General features: G+C 30.2%; 1 protein-coding gene across 1 annotated transcript in view; it reads right to left on the bottom strand.

Annotated features, from left to right (window-relative positions):
- Positions 1 to 21,941, bottom strand: part of LOC106717188 — a 29,938-nt gene extending 7,997 nt beyond the window's left edge. The window contains exons 1-5 of the mRNA XM_045686215.1: positions 21,743 to 21,941; positions 12,088 to 12,182; positions 9,136 to 9,259; positions 1,885 to 1,970; positions 663 to 758 (exon numbers count right to left, since the gene is read on the bottom strand). Of these exons, the coding sequence (XP_045542171.1) occupies positions 663 to 758; positions 1,885 to 1,970; positions 9,136 to 9,259; positions 12,088 to 12,162 (381 nt within the window). The 5' untranslated portion in view covers positions 12,163 to 12,182; positions 21,743 to 21,941. The remainder of the gene's footprint in view (positions 1 to 662; positions 759 to 1,884; positions 1,971 to 9,135; positions 9,260 to 12,087; positions 12,183 to 21,742) is intronic.
- Between the last annotated feature and the right edge of the window lie 968 nt (positions 21,942 to 22,909).

Below are 22,909 nucleotides of genomic sequence, written 5' to 3'. Positions count from 1 at the left end.
TCTGGTTAAAAAGATAAAATAAAAATGTGAAGTTATTGGATATATATACTCTATGATTAATTTACATTTTCATCGTAGTTTTCTTATAAGCTATTTATTTCTCGATTCTATTTTTTACAAAGCATCTGTTGAGGTATTTAAGACAGTTGTTTTAACATAATTTTACCAAACAAAATATTTTTATTAAAAAAATTCGTCAACGCATTAGTATGCTGAAGAAATTTAATCAAGGCACGTCGAAAATATTTAATTATTCTCGTTGTGACTTTTTATTTATTATAATATAATAATTTAACATCTATGTAAATGGTTCTAAATTGTATATTTTTAATTTAACTAGAGTACATTTTGGTTTTATATTTCTGACATGACGATATTTGCTCCACGCATCTTTAATGTTAAAAAGTTTCCTGTTCGGACGCATTTGCGCCTTTTGTCTTGTTATTTTGGGGTAGCTCGAGCGAGGGCGCCCTCTATTGATTTTATCATTTATTTTTTAGTTAATGAATTTATAATTCCGTAGTGATGGAATTGGTACTATTTTAGAAACTAGAGTCATTTTTCTGTTGTTAGATTAGAGATAGATGTTTGATTGAAAATATAGTTTAAATTTACAGTCTGTGATTAGTTTCTTAACTTACTGTAAACTATCTCTAACTTACCGTTTGGAGGTAGAACAGATAGACGAGGTTGATTACTTCAACGAGAGTCTCAAGTCCCATGGAGATGATCCACGGCACCAGCAAGAACTTAATGTCCTGTAACAATATTCTTTATTATTCGATAAAGTATTTAGTTCGTCAATATCAAATAATTTTTAGGCAATTTGTTAATACTTGCCTTCAGTTCACTTCATATGAATTAGCTTTGAGTGGTAAAGAAGGAAAGAAATGGAGATCGTATACGTGACAGGTGACTAATATTCATGGAATATAATATTATATATTTATAAAATCTAATATTTCGAATAACAATGAATGTGATAGTATATTTTGTAACGTTACCAAAAAAAACATTACCAGTACATTTCCGAAAATGATTTGACAAACATTCGTGTTTTTTATTCAAAATGAAAAAAGGAAGCTTATATGACAAACGAAAAATGTTTATTCTGAAAGCTTTATGGTGACATGATTGTGAAAAAATGTTTTTTATTCCGACTCTTCTTCACGAAAAACCTGATACATCAACTGATGAAATCGATCGGTTTTTTTATCACAACCCTTAATCTGTATACTTTTATATTAATATTAATGTTTTTTAATTATTATGACGTTTTTAAATGTATGAAATGAATTTTTAATAGAAAACTTAAACTTTTTATTCTCGTTTCATAAGAATAGGCGCAACAATTACGGTATTTTACGATTAGTTCTTCTTCTTCTTCGCCATATGACGCAAGTGATCCCCAAAGATCGTCACTATATATTAAGTTACCATAACCTGAACTAATCATTATCTTCCATTGCCTAAACACCTTTGTAAAAAAGGTAGACCTCACATTCTCTTAAAAAATGGCAATGTTTTTTGGTACAAAAGTTTCGACATCGAATACTACCGGTTGTACCTACATACCTCGAGTTTTGGCATTGTAGACATAACAAAGAGGTCAGCGTGTTAACAAGCGATGGTGTGAGCATAGTCAATATTAAATAATAGTCTTTTGTGTAGACACCAGTTCACTAGTAAAACAAAAAATTTGAAACAATATTATAGGTAAAAACCGACAATGTTTTATTGCAAGAACAATTTACTTTTGTACAGGTGTTTCGGCAATGGACGGTCACGTAGAAAGTTTACGAGTTTTCAACCTAATTGCATGATGAACGTCAAATGACATATCATCGAAATGTTAAGGTAATAAACATGCGCGACTGTACATACCTTATAAACGCCCACAATCAAAAGAATGCAGGATACCAGTCCCAGAGTGCTGCAGGCCAGTAGGGTAATATTCAAAGATACGGTAACTGCAACAGAAATAACAAAATTCACATACACTTTAAGGATTGACAAATAATTACTGAATGCATGCATCACAATAACAAAGCGTTCGTTATATCAGAAGTTTAATATATATGTACCACAAAACATACGCCTTTATTCGAATTATCAAAGTCTAGAATTAAAAGAAAAAAAAAAAAAAACAGGCGTAGTTTTGTGATTCATTTAAAATAAAATCATAAAACTAAATGAATAAGTTCCTTTAATGCAAATAAAATGAAAATTAACTACTTCTAATTAACAGTTTATTTACAAAAGTCATCAAACTCTAACATGCTATTGTATAATATGAATATGATATGCTATCTAAATGAATAATGGATTCAAGATTTTATGTGTCAATTACAAAGAAGCTTTCCTTTGCGACATTACAACTACATTATACACCGTTATTTGTGAATTACCAGAAAAAAATATAGCATAAACAGTTCCTGATACTGATCACATTTAAGAAATAAAAATTATGCGAATCAAAACCGAAAAACGTATTATTAGTGGTCAATTACAATATACATATCAGTACGCGTGCGCGCACATTTGTGCGCTTTGTATTTTCAACGCTTTGTAACAATAGTTTCCGCATATTCTATTAATAAAAAACCTGGATGACATTTACCTACTCTCAAAATTGCATATTACATTAAAATAACAATATTTTGTTTATAAAAGTAATGTGTCCACGTTTTTATGGCACTTTTTAAAATGTTTAATTTGTTATTAACTGTATCATCACTAAGTAAAACAAATAATGCCTACATATTTAAGATCTTTTATGAAAACTGTGTTACCATAATTTTTTTCTGGTAATTAAAAATAACTTTGTATTTTAGTTGAATTTGGGTTAGTAAGATTTGTTCAAGATTTCTTATTACCACATTTAGAGAATTAAGTGACAATCAGCAAGACTCTGAGTGAGCATTTTAAACGCTAACTCGTGATTTTTTCAAAATTTATAAATCGCAGTACATTAGTAGTCTAGTATTAATCTGTGGCATACCATCATTCGATTATTTAATTGCTGTTAATCAAAGAAAATCATTTTATTAATAAATATCCCACAAAAATACATATTTCTATTCTTTGTGTTCTATAACTGTTAGAATTGGTTATTACCATATATACTATTATACCTCAAAAATTCTGTTTTCTATACCTGAATCTTGGTTTTCTGTAACTATATTTTGCAGTATAGAAAGCATTAAAAAATTATTCTCAAAAAATTACATGTAAGTATGATAAGATTTAAAAAGAACACAACGTTCCTTATAAATGCAAAGGCACGCTTACATCTCCACGCAAACTCTAGTACCATGAAATTTTTACTTTCAAACTTTCTTTTTTAACTACCCATGGTTTACAAACAAGTATTGCTTTGAGCCCGAAGGAATTCCCGATCAATAAATTATCCCTATCCATTTTACCTTAATAACTTTAAAGTATATAACGTCTAATATATTTTTAATAATGTAGTAATTAAAAAAATACTTCTTTAATCCCAACGTTTAAGTTGAGATAATTTTATTAAACTAAACAAATCTAGTCTTTGATATGAAAAAAATATGACAATTACTTTGTTATTTTAAAAGCCGACTAACTCCTATGACACTCAGGAAAGGAATATCAATCACATCACTAACTCTTGAAAATAGGTAGAGGCGTTTAGGCGACAGGCAGCCACAATGTATCATACACAAAAACCTACAGACATACATAAATATACACGCATAAAACACTACCCTGAGTCACTGCTTTTTTACATAGAATCATCAAAGTTAAGAGTATCAATGTAAAAGCGATTCCACACACAAATCATTTAAAATGCATGCAGAATGATCGCATAGTATTTTCTTGTCTACGTGAATACGCCAGATGAATGATCATGATGTCGAGATAATCTAATTCGTTCTACGTGTATATGAAATAATGTGTAAAGTGAAGCAAATAAAATATGAACATCAGCATAAAAATGGTACAAGCAAAACAAGACATCCTTAATATGAATTATCAAACCATGAGGATGTTTTGGCTGAAAGCGTCTGACGAAGCTGGGGCTTTTCTTTTCTATAAGCCACAAAATCGCAGTGCGCCGTAACCTTTCTGTGAAAGTCGCATTTTCCGCATCTCTCCCGTAGAATAGTACTGGGGAATGTCACTGAAATTTGTATCTGTTCTCTTGGGTGGGTAACACAGTTAAATATAAAGAAGTTGGCGTGTCAAATCTTTACTTATGTCCAGAACTAATTTACGAAGCAGTGATATTACAATTTTGAAAAAGTTCTACAGGTTTTATTAACCTTGAAAGACCAATTAGAAATTACCCTTGATTCGATAGTACTATAATATTAAAACACGCGTGATTCATATACAATAAGAAAATCGATTACGAATAATAATGTTGTAATCGATTCAACTTGGGTTCTAACACGTCAACTTCGAGTCTTTATCAATCGATATTTTTAATCGTTTGACGAAGGCTGGACAATAATAGAAACATTTTATAAAATATCTTACATTTCTTACAAATTCTTATTCATACATTTATTATATAGTATATTTATAGTAATATTATTTCGTGTAGTTTTTAATATATAGGGTTTTTCAACAAGATCTTTGTTTTCTAAAACAAAATAAAACAAAGAGTTTAGATGAAGATGATTCAAATTTTTATTGTATTACGAAGAGAAAAGTTTGTCAATTATTAATGAAAAATGACATCTGGCAAATGTCCACCACAACCACGCTGACAGATGGCGATTCTTTCATCAAAGTTTGCATCAAAGCAAAATGGCGGGTCTATTTCGTTAATGACGTCAAAGATTTTGAGTTTTAAGACCGCGATCGATTCGATTGGCTCCGTATAGATTCTGTCCTTAACATACCCCCCACAAAAAAAAATCCAGTTGTGTTAAATCACACGATCTGGCTGGCCATTTAACAGCTGAATTTCGGGAAATTTGGTTTGCAATAAATTGCACCATTTTCATAGTGGATTTTAATTATTTTAATGCGATTTTCGAGCGAAATTGAATTCATCGAAACAATTGCCAAAGCATCTACTACGAATAGGTCAAAAAACTAAATGTCAAAACTGTCATGTTGTTGGTGTGGCCCCAATTGAAAAACAAAGTTCTTGTTGAAAAACCCTATAGATCGAATTTAAGAAGTTACTCCTAAAATGCTAGTCGGCTTTGCTTCAATAGGGAAATACAACATAGGAAACAAGTTAATAAGAGGTTTCGGATGCGCTGATTAGAAGCTATCATTTCCAGAGAAATTGAGAAAAATTCAAAACAAACAATACTATAAAAATGACGTGAAGAACGCTGGGAGATATCTTCATATTCATTGTGCCACAGAGGGATTAAAGAGGATTAGCACAAAACCTTCAGACAAAGTCTTTTCAGATAACAGTTTTTGTGAAGATTCTATCTCAAATCTTCAATGTCCCACTAACATATACATTTATTTCGTAGAAATGACAGTTCACTAGGAAACTGAGGACACTAATAACAACCTAGTTAATACCATTAATTTGTAATTCCCAAAAGATTAGTGTTTATAAATCATTATGGAAGACAAAATAATTATTGGAGCAAATATAAGAAAAAGTTTTTTGATTATGAATCAAACGTAGAATGAAAACTAATTGAAAAACTACACCGATTTGAAGAAACATGGTGTGATTTCAATTCGTTTTCTCGTGACAATAAAATAACATAGTTAATAAAAAAAAAACGAATTATATCTTAAAAAGGAAAATACTTTGTTCAAAAGCTGTTAAGAAAACAATAAGACAATTGGCGTTTATGTTTTAAGTGGCCACTCTAAAAAACAAACGCTATTTTCTGAAGAATTTTACGAAAATATTTAGTAATTCGCCTTTCGTATAAAATGTTCAATTAGGAGTTCGGAAAAACATACTTCCATTTTGTCTGATAAGTGAATTTTAGAATAAATTTTTATAAGTTTAAATTCTAATTTTTTTACTATTGTCTTTAAGTTAAAAGTAAGAGAGATAAGAAGTAAATTTTGAATAGTATTAAAAAAATTAACAAAACATGATAGGATAACGTGAGTGATGAAAAATGAAAAATCTGTAAAAGTATTACAGATACGAATTGTTTATGTATAACTATTTTAGCTAAGTAAAAGTCTCAGAAAAAACTGCTTTGTAATTAACACAAGAAAAGAACAGAGTAATATTAAAATATCAAAATTCTTATGCATATGTTATAAAGAAAGACCCGAAAAAAAATTAAGCTATAGTTTAACCGTGCAGGTACTATGTGAACAGACGACTTTCAGATTGGTGACTAAGTAGTGCAAAGTAAACGTATTAAATTTGTGATGTGCAGAAAAAGTGAAAGCAAGATTCATGCAAAACAAAAAAAAATAAAATTAAATATAATATCTTATTTACGTCTCCATGTTATCGTGACAAAATATATTAAATGACGTAAACACACATAAATAAATGAGATTTATAACGAAATGATTGAAAATCGTTAGTTTAAAAAAGACTAATTTTTTCAGATTTTAGAGGAGAAATCAAGATAGATTTGAGCGACTTTAATGGTATGATAATGATGGTAAAGATAAGAATGAGATAGTTAATATAACCAAAGCTAGAAGGTAAAAAAAAGTATAATAATTAAAAGTTTCCAATTATCTCTGACCTAATTGCATATTGTTTATCTATTGCCAATCTTATGCCTTCAAACTATGTTAACTTTGAATGTAGAAACATTCAATGCATTTATAAAATTGTGAAAGTTCAACACTATTGATAATACAAACGATGACAAACCACTTGATATTGAATGTATCTTTCATGTTTAAGGAGTTGGCTATTAAAGAAAATGTTTGAGGGTTACAATAGGTATAAAAATCTATGTTCGAATCAACTTTTGTTAATATCACACTAATATGGTTAATTGGACGATAAAATGACACAGTTTTACAATACTGTTTAAGAAATTTCAACAAACCACTATTGAAAGCACTAATACAGTGCAATAAACGACAACGACGCAAATCGCATCACACCTCTTATATAATGTAATGCTTACTAAATGTATTGAATAATGGAATTATTCGTCATAAACGATAAATTCCAATCATCCTTTGTATGGAATGTCCATGGAATGTAGTATTGCTAAAAGCAACTTGAATTTATTTCCAAATGGAGAGTTAGTAAAAACTGATAGCATTACTATATGAGCTAAGCCTTAAGACTTTGCTGCTAGCAGCTAAAATATTCTAAGTTACAAAGCGAAAAATGGACCTTTAATATCCATGAACGATAACGACTATGTCGAATGTAGTCACTGTATATTAAGATTCGAAAGAGACGTTACCATGGAAACTCTATTGTTTAACACATTGATAAACTAAAAAGATTTTTACAATTGTATTATTATATCCACTGCCTTAATATATTTAAAATATATCTTGATGCTCGTAATTCTTTTTGGTTTATCAATGTTTGTGTTAATTTTGCTGTTTCGTTAAATCTACAATAAAATTAATAACTACGATCAACATTAAGTCTCTGTATTGTCTATCAATAAAATCTAAATGTTTCTTTAAATATGCTTTATAAATACTCGTATTTCGATGGCTCATACGAACAAGGGCCAATGTGCAAATTGATAACTTTACAGGAGAGGCTCTCAAAGTTTCAACCATGTAGGAAAAGATATCGCATAGCCTTTTACTTTAGCAAAAAAAAACACGTTTACACATGTAAATGTGTATTTGTGTTTAGTGCATGTTAACTAGACTAAGACGTAGCTTTTAACATAAAAAAGTAAAAATTATCAATATTGTTTCTTTGGCCCTTATACATAGGGCACATCGATTTACAACATAAAATTTTTGTTCTGTTCTGGAAATAGAACAAGAAATACAAAAAGATTACATCTTTTAAAACATCCTTGTTAAAACATCGGGATAATTCACTATTTTAGATTTGTGTATAAGGCAGTTATTTGAACAGCTGCAACTTTTGACGTATTTATAAAATCTATTGCCATTATTAACATAAACATTAACCTAAGTGATCGATAGTGCTTGTTTAGAGTCGCGTGCGCGGGCGCGGTTGCAAAATTTCGGGCGAGCCAATGACAGTCGCTCGCGATGGACTAGCGACAAGAGCAAACACATGATATTATATGGGAGTGTTCACATCTAACTAGCAGCGGAGCTCGGGTTTGAACCTGTCGATTCCGCAAACGCCTGGCAACCAAGTGAATAGCCCGCGACGTCGATCGCGCCCGCGCTCTCTAATGCTATAAGAACAAGCACATAAACTAATGGTACGCGACGCGGCGCGATGTTTAAATTCTTATCAATCGTGTTTGTGGCCTATGATGCCGACAACATCTATTATACATTAAGTAGTTCCTTTCGCATATTATGATCGCGTTGCGTCGCATATTTCGTTCACCTAGGTTAATGATTTAACGTGGTGAATAAAAACAGTAGTTTAAATCCTTTAGTAGTTACCTTTGTAAATCTTAAATCAGTATGGCATTTATTTATATACAGTGAAGCTTACTGTTGATCGCAGTATGGTAACAACATGCTAATTTCAATTTTTTTTACATTATTTCAAGCTGCAATGACCAGCTTAAATCTGTACTGTACCTTAGTACCCCTTGAAAAGGTTTTTGATCATGATTTGAATATTCTGGCCGTTGCTTTACTGTTATTACTTCCTCTAGAATTAATAGTTTAATTATTTTTCTGTTCCCCCTCCCCTTTTTGGTTCAATTGCACTTGAAGAGCTATTTCAATTAAAAAGATCTCATAAGCCAATCAGGATATCTTTCGTGGATGACAATCCTTTTTCTCTTTACATTAAAATAAATTATAATGAGACAGGAGATTGGTCTACTACCATTTTATTTGTACTTAAGGTTAGATAGATTTAAGATTTGAGTAAATCTTAAATCTATCTATCTAGATATATAACATAATCTATCTTAAATCTATTTATCTATGTAGTCCGTAACCCGGATCCTCATTGGTACAAGCTGACTGGGATTTTAACCTCGAAAGTCAGGTTACATTGACGAAACTTATTTATACTATTGACTTATATTATCTATACATAAAGTTAAAACTCACTGGGTGTAATCTTGTCTGGCTCCAAGAAGCTCTCCGACTCAGGTTTGGTCATCTGGCCGCTCAGATAGCGATGCTCAACCTCGATGAAGTGACCCATGGTGATAATGGTCACAGCAAAATACATCTATAGAACATAAAAAAAATATTAATCAAGAATACTTTATCTAATATACTACACTAATGGCTTAACTTAGCTTCGTTCAGTTAAATGTCGAACGTAGAATGACATCGTCGTACGCATTATTAACGATCTTTTTTTAGGAATCGAATAAATATAAATTTCGGGTAAGAATAATGTATTTTTACCCGAAGTTTCTAATTAACATTTTAGCAGATTTTTGCAGAGTTTATAAAGGTAAGTTACATGTCAGTCTGAATTAATGTTGCATGCACATTTTTATTTAAATACCACACTACCAAAGAGGTTATATTTCTGTGATAATAATCGTTTCTATGTTGAAAATATACACACCGATTCTAGTACAAGATGGTACAAATATTTAGGTCAATCTCCTATACAGATATAGATATATTAAGCAGTGTGTTCTCGCCTTTCGGCAAAGGGCGAAAATTAGTTACGGATGTATTTAATCCCGCACAAGCTTCACGGCATGTTTGTTTCCCTTACGGATGAAAGGGACGTTCTTTATAATTTCCTTTACGATCGATCTTCGTTTTCGTATTTCATTCACGAAGGAAGAAAAATAAAAATACCTTTTCGTTTACATTTTTTACGTAAAAATGCTGCCTCTTAATATTAATGTAGTTGAATATTTTTTATTACGAAGTTAGAATGTTTAAATATGAAACAATGCTAGAACAATAAGTAGATTAGGGTGGCCCAAAAAAATAAAATTTTTGTTTTTTTCGATTCTCGTGTGAAAATATGTGAGTTTACTATGTTTTAAGAACCTCCACCAAAGGACAGGTTAAAAAAAAATCTTAAAAGGTCGCTCAGAATTTTTGAAAAATTCCAAAATTGCCGAAAATCAGATTTTTTTTGGTTTTAATTTTTCTTTCTCGTCATGTCATCTTTTTAAGTGTAAAATAATATAAAGATTCTGAAAATTGTTTAAATGAAAATGTTTTATGTTAAAATAGAGCTTCTTGAGTTTAAATAAAAAAGGAAAATCTTTGTTTTAAAAAGCTGCGAACAGATGGCACTGTCTCATCCTTTGGAGCCTCAGTGAGTCAGGATTTTGACTTTTTTCCACATGATTGAAAGCAAAAATATTTCTTTTGTGTTTATATTTAAGTTCGAGAGTTAAGTATTTATATGCTGCAATCATGGCTTGTTTATGAAGTCCTTATATCTATTGATTAAACATTCCAACAGGTAAATGTTGTAACGATTCCAGACTTTTTATGACTCCATTATATAGGTTACACCTTGTCCAAATTGCTTTCAAATACGTCGTATACATGTGAAATTCTAAGGAGACTGTTTTACGTATGTAGCGCCACATATAGCCAAATACAATGGTTAATTGAAATATAAATTAGCTAATTAGTAAATTATATATAATTTATAATTAATAAATTCTTATTTATTAAATATTAAGTTAAGTTTCACATTACTAATTAAAATTACGTTAATAATTTCTCGTCATATTTAACGTTTGATGGCGTAGAGTTTGCTTTTTCTGCCCTAAAATGACGCAAACTCGATCGATGTAAGTTGATCTAAGGCGTTCTCTGGCGATGCTGCCAATCACTTTTACACCATAAATTGTATACTTCCGTCAGAATTCCTTATTTATAACTTCCAAAAACAAAAAACTAATAATGGTAGATACTCGATGGTGTACAATATTATTAATCGTTGGTTTCTGAGACTGTCATTATCTTTGACAAAACAGAGATAAGAATATGTTTTTAACGAGATTTTTGGTGTCAGAAACTTACGGTAAGTCAGAGTGGCACTAAAATGATAAGTCCTGTAACACAGTAACTAACTTTCCATTGTTAGACTTTTTTTAATTATCTTATTTTTATATATTTTAATATGTATAGTCATATATTTTATATGAATTATTATTTTCTTGTTGTTATTTAACTAACACTATGTAAAGTTAAATTGAATTTTTTTTTAAAACGATCATTCATTCATTTGAAAGAGATCATTTACATCTGATAAACTTATAATTTTATGTAAATTTATTGACCTAGATCCATAAATTCCAAGAGCGGTTTATCATAAATCGTTTGCCGTTGATCCAAATCCTTATTTCTTTTATAACAAAGTGTCGAGACGAAATCGAAAATTATTTACGTTCTTGGAGATATCATTGGAAAATTTTGCTAATAGAAAATTTCTTTTCATAAAAGTGTTACTACCATAATATCATACTTTACATAATTTTTAATACTGTAGCTTTGACGCTATTCATTTTTAAGATATAAAATGTTATCATCTGTTTAACGTCTTTTTATATTTGCCTATTTAGATTGAGAAATGGATATAAAGAAAGATAAAAAAAGTATTTTAATGTCATCTTAAAAACGAAATTTGTGTTGTCTATTTTGTTGAGATATCCTCCTACATTCTATACAAAAAAAAAATACAATACAATAACTTTTGGTATAAGTATAAGCAATAGTAGTTCCACTGAACTTACATACCTAAAAACTGCTCATGTAACTGTTAAAAAAGTTAAGCAAATTTCAATTACGACTTTTAATTACTTGGAATCTTAACTTTTCAAAGGCTTCTGGCTTAAGAGTTTGCGGAATAAAAGAAAACTTCCTCGGTAAAGTTTCTTAATTCTACAAGTTATAAGTTTATCAAATATGACTCTGTCTACAGGAAATTGTAATTGCGTACAAGGAACAATCATTTACATATGTTCAACATAATCATCATCAACTTATGTCCCCACCGAGGGACTCAAAGCCTACTCTAAATTGGTGGTGAAAAATATAGTCTATTATTATAAAAATAATCATAAATACCATAGTGTACGAGGCCGATGCGTAGCAACCACGGCGCAAGCTGCGCCAACAACAGCAAGATTTGATTACAGGCATCTTGATGGCATTTGCCGATCCTAGAAACAAAAAAATATTAATAATAGTAATAGAAGAGTTATATTTAAATACCACAAGCATACATGTGTGCGTAAAGTATTTATGTATGTGTGCAAAGTAGGAATTGTATACATATATAATCGCTGCCGTTAAACTGCGGTCACATTTAATTTATATAAAGTTGAACGTCGTACTATTCATACTAATATTATAAATGCGAATGTTTAGATGGATGGAATTCCTAATGTATCTTCGGAATGTCTCAACAGCTAGTTATAATAAAATTAATTCGAATTTTAACAATTCTGCATTTATTATTTAACAGCATTTTAGATGTGGCTGTTTGTAGAAGATCAGAATAAATGAAACTTTTTATTCTAATTCTGTATTTACCTACATCGTATCGTTAGTAGGCACAACTTTATAATTATATAACTTGAATCACTACCTTTCCAAGTTTCTATGATATTATTCTATTATTTTTTTATATTCAGGAAAATGAAAATAGGTAACAAAAAAAACTTTCAAAACTTATTCCATTTTCATCAAACTAACATTTCATGATACGACGGAACAGAATCTGAGAGATAGAAATCTTTTCCTCCAACTTTCCTTAAAGGAAGGAAGTAATATAACAAGAAGCCATAAATTCTAACATGATAAATGTCTATTGTTTTTTTTTCTTTTAACAACTTTGATGATTTTATCCCTTCTAAAATATCTCAGACACATTCATTCGGATTTAGATGATATAATGATGAACCCTGTAATGACGTCTAATGAAAATTTGTAAATTAATTGTTATTCTTTTTATTGAAAGAAAGAAAGAAAGAAAGAAAAACATTTATCGCCACACAAAAAAATATATTATATAAAATCAAAAAAGAAAAACAGACACATACAAGGCATATTGCCTTCGTTGTCGTTTTAGATCGCATAGCATCGCGTTTTCACTCACCTAGAACAAGGCTTATCTTAATCTTACTAATATTATAAATGCAACAAACTTTAAATGAATGGATGGATGTTTGTTTGAAGGTATATTCGGAAAGGCTCAATTCAAATCTTGATAAAGTTTGGAACAGAAATAGAACATAGTCTGGAAAAAAACATAGGCAACTTATTAAGTATTTTTTTATTCCGCACGGACGTAGTCGCAGCCGACCGCTAGTTACGTACTAAATGTAAACAAACTATTGTAAACGTCAAAGATTTTTGGTCACGCGACGCGACGTTCCCAACTTGTGGAAAATTTTTGCTTGATCAATAGTATGAAATAATATATCTATGTTTATCTTTTTTTAAAATGTTATCTTATGAACAAATAATATTTGAGTAGAAGATATTTATAACATTTGTATATATGTACCAGAATATCAATTTCATAATGCTGGACTGAGGGTAGTTGAACTCAATGTCATTACTCTCGTGTTCCTTCGTCGTCGAAATGTCCTTATTTCTGACCGTCTGACTCTTGTATTACTTATTTCATACTCTGTGACTCATTGGTGTGAAGTTAACTAATTTTTCCATAACAGAATAAGATTCAAATCGAGAATACCGCTTGGAAATAATAACCGCCATTTTTCGGAATAAACCCCAGTCGGCTTAAAATCACCTTAACTTGAAATTAAGAAGCCTAAATCGGAAGGACGACATGTGTTATAATAGTAGAAGACTTCTACGAGAATTTTTAAGTAAATTTTCTCTTCTTATTCTCAGGAACAAACCTTTAACCATTTCCTTCGGTAAGATATATAAGATATAAAACCATCGCAGTTTTGTTTAATTTGCTCCTTCATTGTTTGACATGAATAAATAGAGCCAGTAATAGGGTTGTGACATTAAGGTTATCTTCACATTTTTAAACCTAAGCATTAGTGTTATTATATAAATTACTAGCTGTCGCCCGCAACTCCGTCCGTGCGTAATTAAAAAAAAAAACTTAATTAGTAGGCTATGTGCTCTTCCAGACAATGTTCTGCATCTACGCCAAATTTCATCGAGATCCGTTTAGTCGTTCCGGAGATACCTTCAAACAAACATCCATCCATCCATCCAAATATTAGAATTTATAATATCAGGGTAGGGAGATGTATAATAATTTGATGTTCTTTTATTATAGTTTAAAAAATGTTTTAGATTAAATGAATAAGATTAATATGGAAACATTAAAGTTAAAAGTGTTAACCAGGGTTAAGTGACACACTGATGGAAGATACATTGCAAGAAAATCAAATACAACGGTTCAGTTGTAAGACGCTATAAATATTATTTTAATTCGAAAAAACTAACAACAATAAAAAAAAATATAAAGTAGCTAAAATAATGTAGAAACAAGTGAATCAGTTTTTAATTCAAGAAAGTTTAAACAATTTCATAGATTCGAGCGTATCGTAATATCTGATTGAGCGCTACTATTGTAAATTTTACTAAAGTAGACCTTAAGTAATGTATAATTTATTTATAATCTTCATTTTTATAAATAAGAAATTACCATTTTTCGATTAATCCCCGTTCAATTAAATGAATATAAACAGATCAAAGTGAAACATGAAACATGCTAGTACGACTGAGTTGTGAAAGATCCGACTCTACTTTCGCGATGTAACAAGCAAAAAATCTTTTAATTGAGGCCTGTGTTCGGATTGAAATTGTACTGACCTATTTCACACCTATCCATTATCACGCTTGAACATAACTCTTCGTAAAAGTATATGCTCCAATGTTATTCATAAAACTTTATTAATACAATTCGATTAAAAAAAAGGGACACATCCGAGACCAAAAGGAATTTACATCAGGTAATTTTCTTGTAATTCAAATAATTGCCTCAGAATTAATTCAGTCAGAAATAAAAAAACATGTAGTCGATCCTTTCTTCCGATCTTCTCTTTATATAAAATCTTCATCAACTTTTATTTTTAAAAGTAATTTGAATTTAAAACTATGAATTTCCTGCGCAAGTAAACATTAGAGTTCGTAATATTTTATGGAAAGAGTATTGATTCGTGAAAATTGATACATGATAAAAATTTCTGTACGAATGCTTCAAAAGGTATCAGGTAGAATTTTTATCTCACATATAAGACAAAGTGAGAGATATTTCTCGTAATTCGCCGTAGGATATATACCCAGCGTTGCTAGTGTTGAATTCTTGATGTTCTCACGAGACAAGAGCATTGAGTCTTTATGACGTAAATAATGATGTATGTATCTTTGTTTTATTTTGATGTCTAAGTATTTGAAATTAAATTTTATTATGAACGTTTTTGTAGGTTATCTGACTAATATTATAAACTAGCTTTTACCCGCGACTCCGTCCGCGCGGAATAAAAAAATAGAAAACGGGCTAAAAATTATCCTATGTCCGTTTCCTGGTTCTAAGCTACCTGCCCACCAATTTTCAGTCAAATCGATTCAGCCGTTCTTGAGTTATAAATAGTGTAACTAACACGACTTTCTTTTATATATATAGATAAGATTCGAATGTTTTAACGGATCTTTGGATGGATGTTTGTGTGTATAGATGTAACATAACATAATCGGGAAGAATACATTTATTACTTATGATCCCGGAAATGCATAAGGCCCCAGTAGGGTACGTTTGATTAACATATTTATTTGATAACTCTGCAACGGTTCGACATATCTTATTGAAATTTGACACAGATATAGAACATAGTCCCGCGCAGAAAAACTCGCGAGTAAAAGCTAGGATAATATAATTTTCAAATAATTATATTAATTTTTAAATAGTCAAAATTTTAATTTGTTTCGTACAACCCTACTTCTCGACGTGGTCAACTATTGCACGGAGTGATTTATAGTGTTAGCAAAATTGAATTATTATCCGTATTATGTCCAATTCAAATAAACAAACGGATTATGTATGGACGTTTTAACTCAACGAGAAACTGTTTAACCGTTCTTAAAATACGTTCGAATATGAATTCCAGTGAACCGTAACATTTCGATTTGTAACGATAATATTAATGTTTGTGTAATTTTACCGTGATACATATTTCTTATCTTTTCTTAAATATATTTTTATCTCAGTACTTTGAAGAGGTATGAAAGGGATGACATTCTTTTCATCACGAGTTTCGACAGTGGAAAACCTTCCTTAAATACGATTTTAATTTTGTAGCAAAACATATTTTTGAGACATATTTTTGATGTTTATCGCCATCAAATTAGGCATTGGTTTTATATAAGTAAATTGACATTAGGCGGCATAAAGCCATTTAGAATATAAATCACAAAGATATTCTGAATATAGTTAAGATATACGAATTGTGATATGTTTATTATAGAGACACTTATAGAATTACTATTCAGAAACAGAAAAAGTAAGGGTGATAAGTTAAAAAAAAACCAGTAAATATTTGTCTAGTTCACAATGTTTGTTTTCATATCTGGGTGTGTTCTGTTTGTTTCCATGCCCTTGGTACTGCATACCAACCCTATTCTCAGCTTATTGCGCGTATTTCAAATACGTCTAGATAAATATTTTGTTTTTGAAAAAGTGTAGTATACATCTGGGCAAGTTTTTATACCGATATATGACACAATTTTAATTTTAAAACTGATTTATACGTTTGTTTATTGTTATATAAAATGTGTTAAGTAAATACTGTACAAATTTTGATTTATCTGCTACAATATTTAACCAGTGAATTTCACCGCAACACGATCAATCAACTCTTGAATGAATGAACAAAGTAAACGATTCTCGGCTTTTATACCTCGTTTCTTAATATTTACTGTTAGTATTATATACAAAAATACTAAAACAAAATTGAAATACAAACTCTTTTTTTCTATGTAGGAAGTTCAATAATTGTTTTTTTTATTCATTTTAATGAAACTATAGTTACAGTTTCAAAAGCATTTTCAGATTCTGAAATTATTATAATTGACGTTACCGTTGTATTGGAATCCCGTTTATTTAATTAATTTTGTCGAAATTCTTTAAAATTACGACACGTTGGAAATTCAATGTCCATACTTCAGAGATAATTGCGATGTTTGAAGCTTGCTCAAGATTATCTGAGATTATAAAAATACGCTCGTATCTATTCTCGTTCGACAACTTTCGTCAGAGTGTTTGTCTACTTTGATGTAATATTATATTTTGAAATCGAAGGCAGGATAAAGATCAACTTATCCATGTTTTATCTTCAAATATTTACGAAAAATATTTATAGAAACAAATTTCATGAACATCTTAACACTTCTGTATTCGCAAAAGTATAGTCGCAAGTAAATGTAAAAAAAAAATGTAATTCAGATTAACTTCAATCTGTAATAACAAGTAACTTTTCAAGATCAAATAAAATTAAATTATCTTACCAAATAACCAAAAACGCTACATCAACTGCTTTATTATTTTAACCAAATCAATATTCTAAAAGCAACGTTTTATAACTATGCAATTATTTATCTCAGCATAAAGTTGAAAAACAGAAAACATTGTGGTTAGTGTTTACGACACGGATGATTGATTTATTTTTCTCTAGCCATCTATCTCTGGAGTTCATCTATAGCTCCCTGTCATATCTGACATCCCTCGAGGCAGCTCAGTACACTCGACTTATATTGACAAATAAGCTCTCCTTAGTCAATATAAAATATAATACAAAAACGTTTGATGTATTCTTATTTTATTTGATATATTATCGGAAATTTTCAGACATAATGCGTACCACTTGTGGATTTGCGCTAACGTAACCGTCAACTACTAACATGTTGAATATTATGTTATTTTTTATGTTTAACGTGGGTTTCTGAGACCGAAATCTCTGTATAAAACATATCATCCCTGACATTATCATTCATCATTATCATTGACAAAACAGATATAACATTATGTTTTTAGCCGACTTCAAAAAGAAGGAGGTTATTAATTCGACTGTTTTTTTTTATGTGCGTTACCGCGAATCTCCGCCCCTGGTGGTCCGATTTTGATAAAAAATTATATAAAATAAAATATTTTAATCGAAAGGAAGTGCTTGCAGATGGGTCCCATGTTTTTGATTTTTTTTTAATAACTAGAAGACTAGTAGATTTTGAATTTAGCTTCAAAATTTGTTGCGAAAATTAGGGACATTTTTAACAGATATTTTTATCACATAGACCGGTTAGAGGTAGATAGAGATACGTTTCGCCTAATTGACTTTCTTTTTTCCGCGTTGGCTCTTTTTTTCGTTTTGTATTTTATTTGATCTTTCTTTATAATACATCTAATATTGTTTGAAGTTAGGGAAGAATATGAAAAAAATATATATTTTAAACATGATGATGTTCAAGTTGACTCTATCACATAATTGCAATCAAAACTTGCTTTTACGATTTCAATCGATCAATTCTTACTTATTGTTTTATATCGTTTGCTTATTCTGATTTAGATTTTTTATTGCTATTAAAATATAGAAATAGTTTCATATCAAGTATCGTAGTCTTGATTTTTATTGATCAATTATATTTTAAAAGTCTTATAAATGATAAAAGAGTATAGAAAGTAATTATTGAGTTTTGCTTTATCCACCATTAACGCAAGGCAATATTTTATCGACTAGAGAGCTCAGAATGGAATTGCTTGAAAATTACTTGGCTTAATGGATGCCTAGATACGATTATAGCTGTTTTCCCAGGCCGTACATTTTCAGTCATTCTGATTATAAAAGCATATGGCTTCTTTACTTAATAATTAATTTTAGTTTCCTCTTAACAGTCATCCTAAATAAAAGTATAGAATAATACATCACAATAAAGTGCATGTATCATAAATTCTATATTTCCCCAAAATTTTCTTTCTGCCAGAATTTTTGTTTTTTTTCACTCAAATAATTATTACCGTCAACTTTCTGTCAGTATTATTTAATTATTTCAAATTGAATCAAGATCTCTTTTGAATTTAATTAAATTTCTTAATAATTTAGTTTAATTCTTGTAATTATTCAAGGTTTGATTTCTAAGTTATTTTGTTTAAATTTAATACACTCTTTTCAAAACAGAATCCACGTTTGGAAGTAGACAGTAATTGCTTTCTACCCGCTTTAGTATTGGCACAGATTATAAATTCTACTTAGATTTATCGTTGACTTCTCATCTCATTTGTATTCTATTGCAATCAATTTACGCTCATTAGACCAAATGTAAAGCTTAGCTTCGGTCTTGGTCAGAAACTACTTTTAAATTGGCCTTTATAAAACTGCTGTAAGACTTTTTGGTACAATTGGTTTAAATAACTTCTAATATCTCTCAGTCCATTTCTTTATCCAGACAATAAAGTCCTCTCATCTTGAACTATGTGGTCCTTCGCAAGCTGGATATTTGAACAATCGTAAAGGGTGGGACCTCTATGTCTCTTTCTAACGAATAATTAATATCAAGTTTAAGGTTAAGATAAGAAGTTTTGATTTCTTTGAAAATTCAAAGTTCAAGGCACCAAAGACCTCTTTCTCTTTTGAGGGCCGGAATTAATTAATATTTGTTTTGAGACATTTAACTTTAATTGTGTCTACGCATGACCGACATCAAAAGAGGATGCCCACAATCCACAACAATGGCGTACTATTTAAGTTATCTCAACGAACTCCATTAGGGAAACGGGATCGTAGTCGAAAGTCATTTGTATCGTTTTTAGATTTAGATGTTTCGATATTTTATAAGTAACACTTCATTTGAAGTTTATCTGAGGGGTACTTTTATTTCGGATTTAATATCGAATACCGAAACACAAGACAAAAGTAGTGTAAGTCTAAATATAATAATACATTGTTGCTTTTCGAGCCTTATATGAGGAACTACTGAAGTAAATTTAATTCGAATTAAATGATGAAATCTTAAAAAATATCTGTACGAAAATAATTTATGTTAAACGTGTGAATAAAATATTAATTGTGTGTACAAATAATTACATTCTCGGTGTAATTCCAAAAATTAGTTAATTCATCGAAGAGTTGATAAATTATGATTACAAAAAAAAAAATAATTTAAGAAACGCACAGCAGAGCAGAAGTGGAATGAGCTGATAAATGTTAATCTCAGCTTATCCGATTCGCAAAGCACTCCAAATAGGAGGGTAGAAATAAGCATTTTTCAACACGGTATAAAAAATTAGGGCTACCATCATTAAAAACATTTAAAAAGTGTCGCTTTTTATTATATACATACGAAATAAAATTATGTGCAAACTATGAATGTTATCGCTCCCCGATTACATAGAAAAAGTATGTACAATCGGAAACAAAAGTGTAAGACACTCGTGCGCATCTTTCTTTCAACCATCGAAGAGATATCACCCCTCGCACACCCCTTGCCCCCTCCGTTTCTGGTCTATTCATGTCAGACCTCATGATGATTCCTAATTCTACCCGTATTGGTCCTTGATCGTAAAATGCGGTACATTGCATTCAATGGTTCAAAATTATCCAAATCAACACCTTTAAATTGATGTTCTGTTGATTTTGTATTAAATATTTAAATACAAAATGATAGACCACGAGTTATTTTCGTATGAATGCCCTTTACGGATAAGTCTCGTCTTTGATTTATTTATAATAACTGTGTTAGAGAACTGAACTCTAATCGATAATTTTATACACAGAATGTATTACAACGTATTGCGCGCAGCACTATAGTTCACAGGTGAAAAGAAGAAACATAAAAGTTTTACAAAAAAAAAACATATTCCCAAAATATATACACAAAAATATTATTCCTCTTTATCTGCTATATTTTTCTTTTTTTTCTTTCAAATCCTATGTATTTTTTCTATATAAAAAATTTATAATGATTTTTGGGAATATATTTTTGTACATCGTTATTAAAAATTTACAAGAGCTTCAATAGAATCGGGTTTGAAATGAAACTACAGAAATAGTTTTCTTGCGTTCTTTATTTGAAACATTTTGCTGAAATAAACAGTATTTTATAAAAACAGAAAATCTTATCTTCAATTGCTTGGCAGCTTGCAGCTCAGCTTTAAAAAATAATATTGCGAAAGAATACTTTCTAATATTTCATTTGAAAGTAAGGCATAATTCAAATATCTCGTTTCTTATAAAAAAAAAGAAAGAAAAACATGCGCTCTTTTAAATTTTATGATTTCCAGAGCAATTGTTTACGATTACAAAGAATTTATGATTTAATGGGTTGTGGAAAAACGTATAAATAATTACAGAAAGAGAACATCTTACATGTTTCGAGCGCGGAGAACAAAAGCTAAAAAAAAACTATGTCAGGCTTGGAATAAAAAGACAAAGTAACTTTTTTGTTTGTATGAAAATAAAGGCTTTGATAGCTTTAAGTAATTAGGAGGAGCAGGAGAAAATTAAAATTTCACAAGATGTTTTTATGACAAGAGGAATCTATTAATTATCTAAATCTGAAAAACATTTATATTTTGACTGCATTAATGTAACATGAATTGTTACTGAAAACTTTTAAGGCTTTTCGAATTCCTCTAATTCAAGTAAAAAAAATAAATGAAATAAGGAACTTAAAATATTTAATTTTACAAGAAATAAAATAAAAAAAATAAAAAATAGAACTCAAAAAACAATTAACTTACCTTTTTGATGTCAACCTCGCGCCTTGAAGCACTGGTCCCCAATCATTAAACACTCACTTAGAAGTTGAGGAAAGTTTTGAACTTGTCACAATATTTCGCGTGCCTCTGTTTCACTTGGAGAAACAGAGGCGGCTGTTGGTTTGCGCGAGACTTTCCGGGGCCAGGCTTCAGTCGGAGAGAACCGTCCGACTAGGACGGCTTTCCGCGAGGGACTGATCGCTCCTTGGTAGCTTCGCTATATGTAACTTCGCTAGCGACGTGCGCAGTTTTACTGCCATGCCACCCTCACACCTTACGCCTGCCCTCCACAAGTTAGCTTACCGCTCCGTTACGCCTTTTTTACCCCACCTGCGTTATTATGATCATTAGTATTGAGCTTATTTTCCATTATATTCATGACAGCGGAATAAATTTAATCAGTATATTATATGAAATAAAATTTACTTGTAATGTTTTTCACTAGTAGCTAAAGTATCACGTTACATATTTATAAATGCTTAATTTGTAGATATTTAAAAAAAATGTATACTTTTAAATTAAATCAAACGAATTGTTGAGTTACAGCAAAGTTCATGAATTTAAATGATTCACTGAATCCCTTGCATCATTAAAAATTAAATCTAAACTCTATAAACTTAATAACTAATTTCCTTTGTGATACACAAATTATGAATATCTGCTATTACTTTTATACTTTTAATGAAAAAGTTGATTTGAATTAAAAAAGTTATAACTGTTGCCCTTGGATTATAGAAATGTAAAATACAATAACGTTAATACGTCTGGACAGAGGGCAGTATCTGAATCTCTTGAAAATTTAAGATTTATATAGAGAAAGGTTTTTTTCTATTTTTTTTTTTTATAATATGGACAAACAATGTGACCTTCAAATAATTTTAATGTGTTTTCGCACATCTTCATTCCTAACGATTAAAAGCGAATTCTACTACAAGAATTCATCTGTGTGGAAAGTATTCCGTAAAATCTTGTAGAAATAAAAGTTCTAAGAAAACCGACTACCATTTAAAGTTAAAATGGCCAATCAGTTTTAACTGCGTACGATTAAAATTAAAATAATTGATAGGGTTGTCGACTGAAATAGAGATCATTAAGACTGCTGTCAGAAGCACGCAATCAAACTGAGTTAGCCTAACCCTACACATCACA

Source organism: Papilio machaon, chromosome Z, assembly GCF_912999745.1.
Source record: "Papilio machaon chromosome Z, ilPapMach1.1, whole genome shotgun sequence".
Lineage (NCBI taxonomy): Eukaryota > Metazoa > Arthropoda > Insecta > Lepidoptera > Papilionidae > Papilio > Papilio machaon.
The sequence above is the reverse complement of the archived record's forward strand: the minus strand, read 5'-3'. Positions and strand labels throughout refer to the sequence as shown.